Raw genomic sequence first — 10,568 nt, forward strand, 5'->3', positions numbered from 1 at the left:
CTATAGGGGTGGAAGGGGATGGGAATGCGGCCTCGAGGGTGGCAGGGGTGAGATGGTCAAGAGGTAGGAGTTTGAGGAATTTGGGTGAGCGGGGATGATATAATAAATATAGATTGTTACTTATCGAACTTGTTTTCCCCTATTTTTCATAAAAGAAGTTATTTTTCTTATTTTTTTAAAAAAATCCTAGAGAAAATATTTTCTAAAAATTTTGGTCAATCAAACATGAGATAAATAAGAAAATATTTTTCAAGGCTTCATACCAAACACACCCTAATGGCTCATTTGGTACGAGGGATAATGATTAACTAATTTCGGAATTAATTTTAGAATGAGTTTATCTCATGTTTGATTGGGATAAAATCACAGAATAACTTATCCCGAAATTATAATGTTATTTTTATCCCACATTGAATATGCAATAATAATCTTTAAAATAATTGATTTCGACATAAATAATTTCCGGATAACTTATTTTGACCAAACGAGCCCTAAATATTAGAAACTTTTATTCTTACACTTTTACACATTTGATTATTCATTTGATAGATCCAATTTTAATCTTTATATTTTTTTAATAACGTTGGTATCCTAACCAACTTTGACTATTTTATCTAATACCTACTTTGTTTTTCTCAAAATTGAAAAAATTCACTAAGTGTTTGTTTGACTCTGTTGAGATACGAATGATATATAATTTCTCATAGTTTTAGTTCCACTTTTTTTTTTTTACCACTTTATAGATTATCTTACACACACACCAATTATTATGTTTAATGCTTTTTTTTTTCTCAAAATTGAAATAATTCATTAGCCAAATGTTTTTTTTTCTTCATTGAGATTATTGAATGTTGATGTCTCATAGTTTTCATTTCACTTGATTGACCGTCAAGCCATAGTACATTTTTTTCGAGATAATCACACTATATATACAAAGGTCTTGTCTTAGGTATATTTACGATGAAAATTCTGATTTCGACACTGTAACGAATACTTATGTTATTTTTTTATTATTTGTTTTACATAAATGGTTGATTATCTAAGTGGAGGCTGATTAAAAATGGAGAGGACCAAGAAGAGGAAAGAGGAAATAATAATATTATTGTGGAAAAAGAAGACAAATTGTAGGATATGATATTAGATGAAAATAAGAAATTATGGGTTGTGGCAGCTCCAGCTATATTTACAAGATTTTCAACATTTGGAGTAAATGTTATAAGTCTAGGCGGCTAGGGGTGTTCACGGTTTGGATAAAAACAAATTCAAATAAAAAAATCAAACCAAATCGATAAAATAAAACTGATTTTATTTGGGTTTGGTTTGGTTTGGTTTTAGATTTTTGAAAACCGATAGTATTTGTCTTGGTTATGGTTTTATTCGAAAAAATCGAAGAAATAACCGAACCGAACCGAACCGATAAATTATATACATATATTTTATTAATATACATACTTAATATATTATTTTTATAAACAATTTTAAAGATCTTATACATATTTTCATTAAAATTTCTTTATAATTTAATTATTGAAAGCAAAAATGGCCAAGATGAAACATTTATCTTATTGATTTCATGTATATGAGTGTCTATGACAATTCTTTGTGGGACTGAAAATGTTATTTTCTCTTCCTTATAGGCCAATATAGGATTGTTGTCACTTTTTTCACATTTTGAATGAATTGTTTCTTTTATTTTTGTGTATGGTTAATAACCGAATAACCGAACCAAACCAAACCGAAATCGATAACCACCAAACCGATAAATGTATATTATATTTGGTTTGGTTTGATTTTGATAATTTTAAAACCGATTAAATTGGTTTGGTTTTGATTTTCACCAATAGCCGATCCAAACCAATCCGTGAACACCCCTAAGTCTAGCTTTTATTGGTCATATTGGAGCCACTGAACTTGCTGCTTATGCATTAATTTTCACTGTCCTCCTCAGATTTTGCATTGGCATCCTTGTAAGTTTTCAATCACAAAGTGTCGTGAATATTTTAAAGTTAAATTGTTTTTAAATATAGAAGTATTTTATTCTTTTTGAATGATTAAAGGAAAGTGAATTATATAAATTAGGACACATGAAGTACTAAATATGGTGTATTAATAATATTGAAATCAGTTATGTTGATAACTTTTTATTGACTATTTGATTTATTGTATTAAATGAATATAGTGTATTAGAATAAGAATAATATTAAATAAAGTATATTACAATTGGAATAGCATCTTGTATGTTAATGTCATAGTTTACTACGTATAATATGTATAACTAGTACACTTATGAATTATACATAGGTTGAAAACACTAAATAGGAAATTAAATAATATCAAAACTAATGCATGTACTTCCTTTAATATTTAGTCATGTAACTAAATAATAAAAAAAAATAGTGAATATTTGTTTTATAGTTTTACATTGGTTTATTCAACTACATAATCTAATTTTAATTTCCTTTAATATTTAGTCATGTAACTAATACTTATTAAACTTATTTTAGCATGATTTAGTACTTTTAAATTATGATCATTTTCATTATGACTTGTTAATTTGCAATATTTGTTTTACGCGATTTCATTATTATTATTATTTTTAGTTGGATATTTTAGCATCATTACTCATATAATATTTTGTGTTATTTTCTTAAGAAACACCTTAGATAGTTGTATTTTAGTAGGACTAAAGAAATATTTGAAGTACAAGTAATTATATGTTTGTATGAATACTTTACCGAAAAAACCCGAAGTTGAAAACCCGAGTTTTATTGGTTTGGTTTGGTTTATAGATTTAAAAATCTGACACAAATGGTTTTGTTTGATATTTGAAAAACCCGAACCAACCCGGCCATGTAAACCCCTAGTTCAAACTATTGCACTAGTTATAATCACTTCCAAAACTGATTGGGATGAACAGGTAGCTTTGCAACTTTTTTATTTTCAAATTAATTATGTGGTTTTCTTTCAATTAAAAGAATTAAAGAAAATAATAAGAACAATCCCTAATGTTTGGAGGTAAATTAGCGTTTTATAATATATCGCGGACAACTTTGATCCTTTAAGTTGTTCTCGTAAAAAATTTAACAAACTTTGGATGTTAGATTTACGGCATAATATATAAACATGTAGTTTGATTTTTTCCTTATCTGATATCCATATCCTCCAACTTTAGATGTGTACAAGTAGACACTTAAACTGATATAAAATTGAGAAAGTAAATACATGTTTTACGTGACATAATACAAAAAAAAAAGCAATTTTCTTTTGTAGGTAAGACTCACTCAACAACGAGTTAAAGGATGGGCAATAGAAGATGACAATAATGTTACCTCACAAGGAGCTTATCACAACAAATGGCCTAAATTGCAATAATTTGTCAAATTATCAAATATCATTTCAGTATTTAGCTCCCATATTTGAAGCACTATATATAAATAAAGGGATACAGGAAGAGTAGAGAATTGAAGATAAGCCTAGTCTATTTTTTACTTATTCGGGATTGAGTTGACACACTCTTTAACAAGTCACGTTCCGTGCATCTTTTCTTTGTATTTTGCTGGCTAGTTTTGTCTTTATTTTTCAGTTGTCACCATGCAAAGATCTTGTTAAAGGGTAGAGATGGAGAGTTGTAGTTAGTGCGTGCTCCTACAACTTAACTAAACTCATGTTGATTTATTAACTCTGCCAGAGACCTTTCTCATATGACTACCTTCTTATATTCGGTTTAAATAATATTGTGCATCTTTTTGGTTACTACTTTCTCAGATTTAATTTTGCGCAACATCATGTATTATTATAACTATTTTCTCATATATAATTTGTGTAGCATCGTGTATTTTTTTTAACTATATTTTCATCTCCAATTTATGTAGAATCTTTTCAATGACTATTTTTTCATATTTGATTTTTGTAGAATCATGCATCTTTCAAAACTTTTTTCTCATATTTGAGTTGCATAGCACTGTGCATCTTTCAAATGACTCCTCATGAGATCTTATGTGCATAATTTCATGCGTATTTTTGGTGAGTTTGGTACACCAATGAGTTTTGTGATGTTTCTCAAATTGTCTAGGGTATCTATTTAATTAGTTGTTGAAAACATCAAAAGTCATCTTTATGTTGTTGACCTTCGGAGAGTTCTTGGTAAATGAATATTTTGACGTTATTACTCCCTCCATTTCAAGAGAAATGATCACTTTTTCTTTTTAATATGTTTAAAAAAGAATGACTCAGTTTTCTTTTTTGACAACACTTTGATATCAGTTTTCCACATGACATATTTAGGGTCACAAGATTGAAGAAGGGGATTTTGGTGCTTTTGACATAACTTTAATTTAGGACCATAAGATTGAAGAGTTTCTTTTATTTTCTTAAACTTCATGTCAAGTCAAACTAGGTTATTCTTTTTTAAACGGAAGGAATATTATTTTTTCTATCCTTTCAATGTCTTACGCTAAATCCTTTTGATTAATTATCCAAATTCTTAATTCTTCAAGTGCGTTCATTGTGATGTTTTATGAGGATTTTGTATTACTTTTTTAAGGATATTATCAAAAAGTTGGGAGGCATTAAATCAAGAACATATTGTAATTGGTTTTGGGGCATTTGGTACCATTTACAAGCTTGTAATGAACGATGACAACGTGTTTGCTTTGTAAAGAATTATTAACATAAAAACATATGATGGACTCTTTCTTGATAAATATTTATCCGCATTAGATATTTATATTAAACTAGTTTTCAAATATGCGCAATATATGTGTATCTTATGATAATTAGTATAGACGTTTCGAGTGTTTGATACTTACATAGTCCCTCAAATTTGTCACACATAATCAAGTAGACATCTTACAATGTGAGCTGATGTATTTATACTTGAATGTATTTTTTAATATTTCATGGTCAAGTATTTTTTTTAAAAAAAATATTTCAAAATAAAAATATATATTATAAATTATTTTAAATTTAATATACAATTTTAAACCGAACTTAAGTGTTTCATGGTCAAAATATTCATTTTTTAATTTAAAAAAGTTATTCCAAATAAGTAAGTATTTTTTATTGCCAAGCAATCCTAAGAATATGAGACATGAGGAAAAACATTATGATAATTTTTTGAAAATAAAGGACGGGGATACATTTTTTACTGAAAAAAGGTAAAAAGGTGAAATTGTCATCTTTCTTGCACGTGAAACGTATGCATGGAATTTACTAAACTTAAATTTTGTGTTTAGTTAAAATATTTGAATCTTATCATTTTAAGTTAAAGACGTATACGGTATATATATAACACATTAAATAAATGAATCGACTTCTATTGTCAAAATTATTAGATGAAAACAATTACAAAGGTTAGCAAACTAATATTTATACTTTGAACATATTTTTTAAGTACAATTTTAAAAAAGAATTAAAATATAGTATAAAAAAAGAATTAAAATATATTATAAATTATTTTTAAGTATAAAATGCAATTTAAAACCGAACTTAAATGTTTCATAGGCAAAGATTATTATTTTAATTAAAAAATGGCTACTCCAAATAAGTAAATATTTTTTTTATTGCCAAGCAAATCCTAATGTAAAAAGGAGAAATAGTCATCTCATTTGTCAAATGAAAATCTAATTGTCTAATTTTAAGCAAATCAAATTTTTACTTGATTCCTCAGTTGAAAAAGTTTCTTTCCCTTTTATATGAAAATAATGGAGTACTTTTTTTATAAAAATAAATAAATATTAGCAGTACTTGTTAAATATTTTTTGTATTAAAAAAATATCATAATTCTATTATTGCTGAGGCATGGGACACACACCAATATGGATTGTGATGCAGTGGTGTGACTGTTTCACCCTTAACCAGAAGACTCAGGTTCGAGCCATGGGTATGGAAAAAAATCTTGTTGGGTGCATCACCCCCAAATGGGCCCTGCAGAGCGTGTTTCGGATTTAGTCGAAGCTCCAATGTGGATTTCGGACACCGGGTGGAAAAAAAAAGGAGCAGGGGACACACCAAAACTCTTGCAACCATTTATTTAATGCAATTATAAATAATTAAAAGTTTACTGTATCTTGCATATACATTTAGCTTGTGTGTGTAAAAGTTTGCTTTATTTTTTTATTTAATTTCGTATTCGTCGTGGAGTCCTAAGGTAGAAGTAAAGTATATTTATTTATTTTTAAATTTTACTAAATATATTATTGTTATACACAATTAAAATTCACAGCTCTTTACTTAGAGTGAAAGTGATCTAATTTTTAAGATGATCGACAAAATAAATTGGATAACTAATTTTTTTAAAAATCGATCAAATATAAATATTATTCATTAAAACAAATAAATATCAAGATGAATAATTTGAATATTCATACTACCAGTATCCATTCATTTGCTTATTATTTTCACGAGTTTTTTATTTTGAGAGTCTATGTTTATCTTGATTTCTAGCTTCTGTTTTCACTTAATCATTCCTGAAATCATGGATAAAATAAATATTTATATTATTCGTTGGTTAGCCCCCCACCCCCCACCTCTCCTTTTTAAAAAAAAAAAAAAATCATTAATGAATATGGATTGATCGAATATTATATTATATTGATTTTCATCTATTCTATATATTTTTAATTGATTGATATCCACTTCGTTCGTATATTGACAATAATCGATTGATATTTGATCAGATCATATATTGACAAAAATCGATTGATATTCGATTCAATTCATTCATTTATCGTGAATATAATAATTCAATATTGGTGTAAAGTGTAATCAATTATCACTGCAAAACTTTCAAAAAGTAAAAAAGTTGTTAGTACTATGTTTGAAAATTTTATCTGTCCTATTAGATGTGATGACAAAGAACTTTCATAGTCTATAATTTTTTTTCATACACGTGAAACATTTAGCTTCTTTTTTTTTAGTGCTAATATTACTAAAAACCCATGTGAGAATTAAATATAATTATTATTAGTTTAATTGTCATTTGAGCATAAAAAACATATAATTTGAAAAACTAAATAATAGGAGTTTTTATTTTCAAGTTAAAAAATCATATTTAAATTGAGTTGTGTTTTGAATATGAATATAAATTAAAGTTCATTTTTTTATTTTATTCAATGTGAAAATAATTCTTTTTTTCAAATTCTGTAAAATTTGGGGGTTCAACTTCAAGTTGAATTTTGAAACATTATAACAATTTTATGTTCCGAATTAAAATTTTGAAAAGGTAAAAACTATCCACAACTAAATGAGAATAACTTTTTTTTATTTAAATTGATTTAAATTTTAAAAATTATTTTTATCTTATTGAAGTGATTTATAATCGTTAAAATTATTTTTTTTTCTCTTAAACTTCATATTTTGCAAAACTGTATCACATTAATTGAGTGGGACGGAGCAACTTTTGACTAATCAATTCGTTATACTTAAATAATAATACTTCCTCCATCCCATTTTATATGTCATCCCTTTCTATAAATAGTTGGTTCACAATGCTTGTTATTTCATAAAATCAATGCATAAATTATCATATTGTTCCTTTTTTACCCTTATGAGTTATTAGCCTTGAAAATATACATTTGACTAACTTAGAAAAATTAAGTAAATGATTCATGTTCATTGGTTAAATTAATTAATCAAAATAAATTAATTTATATTCATTGATTGAAAACTTGAGTTCCAAAATATTAAATAAGGGTAGAAGGGTAAAGTTACATTATTTCTTAATACAAGTGTAAAGTAAAAATGTGACATATAAAATGAGACGAAGAAAATAGTACTTTCTTTGTCATATTAATTAGACTAGACATAAAATATAAAAATACAAACAAAATATTGAATTTTCTCGTCGTATTATGCTAAAGATGCGTTGAATATAACACCCAATTAACTTTTTTGAATCATGTCATTTTAAACATGAGCATTATGAAGGATAAAATAAGAACATTATATAAAAAACGTGTTTTTCAAATAAATAAATAAATAATCTAACTAGTTGTCCACTCAATAACTTTCGCCTTCATGTATCCATTGTTCTATAAATATATTTTCATTTTTTACTTGTCATTTTTAATATATTAAAAAGATTTTAAAAAAATTATATTTTATCATTACTATTAGTTACTCATTTTTAAAATTAATTTTAAGCATTAATAATAAATATCAATTAATATAGACATTATAATAAAATATTCTCATATCAATCATTATTTCTTAAACGACGTACAAAATTCAAAACAGACAAGTAAAAAACTAAAAATAAACCAAAAAAGTATATCAGATTCATTATTTACTTATTATATATATATATATATATAATAAGTAAATAATGAATCTGACCGACTGTCCGCTAAACCAACAACATACATGTTGGAAATACCATATACTATGTACATACCAACAAACTCTTTAAAAGGAGCTTGGATTATTTAATAACTTCTAGATCATCCATTTCTATTGTTTTTTTTTTCTTAATAACACACACAAAAAAGAACTCATTGTCTAAAAATCAAATTATCATTTTGTGAAGGAATTAGGAATGGGAAGAAAACCTTGTTGTTCTAAAGAAGGTTTAAAGAAAGGATCATGGTCTAAAAAAGAAGATTTACTTCTTACTGAATATATTAAGGATTTTGGTGAAGGTACTGGATGGAGATCTCTTCCTAAGAAAGCAGGTAATCACTTCAAAAAAATTCAATTTTCTTTTCGAGAAAAATCAATCGAAAACAATTTTTCTACCTTCTAAGACAAGTACAATATCTTCATTTTATGATTCGATGAAATATCTTGATTTTTATGTTGAATTGATAAGGTAGAAGAATGCATTTTTCTAGTAATGAGTATTGATCAATTCGATGCAATATCTTTGTCAAGTTTCTAATTTGCATATAGTGGCGGATCCAAATTTAGACGTTGTGAATTTTGAGTTAATGAAAAAGTGGCTTTAAAATGTATGTAATACTATGAATTACTCTGTTTTTAAAGTTGTTTCATAGAATTATTTGTGTTTATGTAGGTCATTTTCAGTGTCAAAGTTAGAATTTTCAATACGATCAAAGTTAAAATATAATAAAATAAACAATATATGAAAACGTCAAAGGAATTCCATACATATTAGGTGTACCTAAGAATTTCTTTACCTAGTTATATAATGTAATTTTCTGACAAATAGGGTATCAATTATCACCATATTCAAGAAAGTTGTGGTTAATTTCATCTCTGATCACCCCGATCAAATTATATAAAAAGTTTATTTTATCAATGCGCTTATTAACTTAAACTAGTTAGTTAACTAATTAAATGTAGTTCACATATTTTAGGGCTACTGAGATGTGGCAAGAGTTGTAGATTAAGATGGGTGAATTATCTTAAGCCGGGACTCAATAGAGGGACCTTTACACCCGAAGAGGACGATCTTATTGTTCGACTTTATACTCTTTTGGGTAGTCGTTGGTCCCTCATTGCCGGAAGAATACCCGGTAGAACAGACAATGACATAAAAAACTATTGGAACACGAGTCTTCTCAAAAAACTCAAAGCACAAGGAAATGAACCGCGAAAACACAAATCTCAAGCAAAAAAAAGGAGAAGGAAAAAGGAAAAACCGAACGTCTCTTCCCAAATTAATCGAAAAAATAACGACGAAAATAAGATGAGGAGGAAGAAGAAGGAGAAGATTGTCGAAAAACATAATATTGAAGATGAAGTAGCAACAAAGATAGAGGAGCAACCACATACACAGGATTCCACGCAAGCAGTATCAGATAATAATCACAATTTCACTAGTAAGTGCATATGTGATTTTCTAATGGAACCTACTATTGTGTCACGTTTTAAAAAAAAATTAAAAAATTAGGGATTATTTAAAACAAATTAATTATTAGGTGATGTATATCAAAACTGCTAAATATAGTATAGTTTTAAAAAAATATATTATTTACTCATATATATGATTTATTTATTTTTTATGAAATTTTATCGAATGACACAAGCCTATGTTTTTTTTTCTTTTTCTTTTTTAGGTTCTTCTAGCAATCAAGATGGCACAAGTAGTGCAACCTCTACTAGTGAAATCCATTCTTCATCTCAAAATATTGAAGATCAAAACCAAGATGCAATTTTTGAGAATCTTCAAGTGATAGATGAATTACTCCTCAATGATAATTTCCTTTTTCCACCTGAAAAATGCATAGAGTTCAATAATAATGAAAACCATAAGTTATTTGAGGAGGTCTATGAAGAGTATTTTCAACTTGTTTATGAAAATTCATGTCATTTTTGAGCAGTGATGCAATTTAGAGTTTTAGGTGTTTTGTGTGTCATTGTTACCTCAATGATCCTCTCACCTATATTGTGTATTTTTTTTTTATCATATTAATATGAATAAACTTGTATTTTATAATATTTTTCGTATAATTTTTAAATATTTAAATTTTATTTTAAATAATTGAATTAATGTAATCTAACTTAGCTTTAAAAATTAGTCAAATTGACTTTCGAAAAGCGCACCATGACAATTGATAACTAAAAAGAAACGGAGGGAGTACGTGATTTTTAAAAAATAATAATAATTT

At 26.7% G+C, this 10,568-nt stretch overlaps 1 protein-coding gene across 1 annotated transcript; it reads left to right on the forward strand.

Moving 5' to 3' along the window:
• The first annotated feature begins 8,477 nt into the window (after window positions 1-8,477).
• On the forward strand, window positions 8,478-10,276 carry LOC125841646 (myb-related protein 308-like). The gene is made up of 3 exons (XM_049520810.1): window positions 8,478-8,669; window positions 9,315-9,779; window positions 10,017-10,276. Exons 1-3 carry the CDS (start codon window positions 8,534-8,536, stop codon window positions 10,274-10,276), a joined length of 861 nt encoding a protein of 286 aa, XP_049376767.1. The 5' UTR covers window positions 8,478-8,533.
• The last annotated feature ends 292 nt before the right edge of the window (window positions 10,277-10,568 follow it).

This window comes from Solanum stenotomum, chromosome 10 (genome assembly GCF_019186545.1).
Source record: "Solanum stenotomum isolate F172 chromosome 10, ASM1918654v1, whole genome shotgun sequence".
NCBI lineage: Eukaryota > Viridiplantae > Streptophyta > Magnoliopsida > Solanales > Solanaceae > Solanum > Solanum stenotomum.

What these genes read in the sequence shown, in the direction of transcription:
- LOC125841646 (XM_049520810.1), top strand. Translation starts at nt 8,534, where the DNA reads ATGGGAAGAAAACCTTGTTGTTCTAAAGAAGGTTTAAAGAAAGGATCA. An exon ending in ATCTCTTCCTAAGAAAGCAG is followed by an intron (nt 8,670 to 9,314) that starts GTAATCACTTCA and finishes CACATATTTTAG; the next exon opens with GGCTACTGAGATGTGGCAAG. An exon ending in TAATAATCACAATTTCACTA is followed by an intron (nt 9,780 to 10,016) that starts GTAAGTGCATAT and finishes TTTCTTTTTTAG; the next exon opens with GTTCTTCTAGCAATCAAGAT.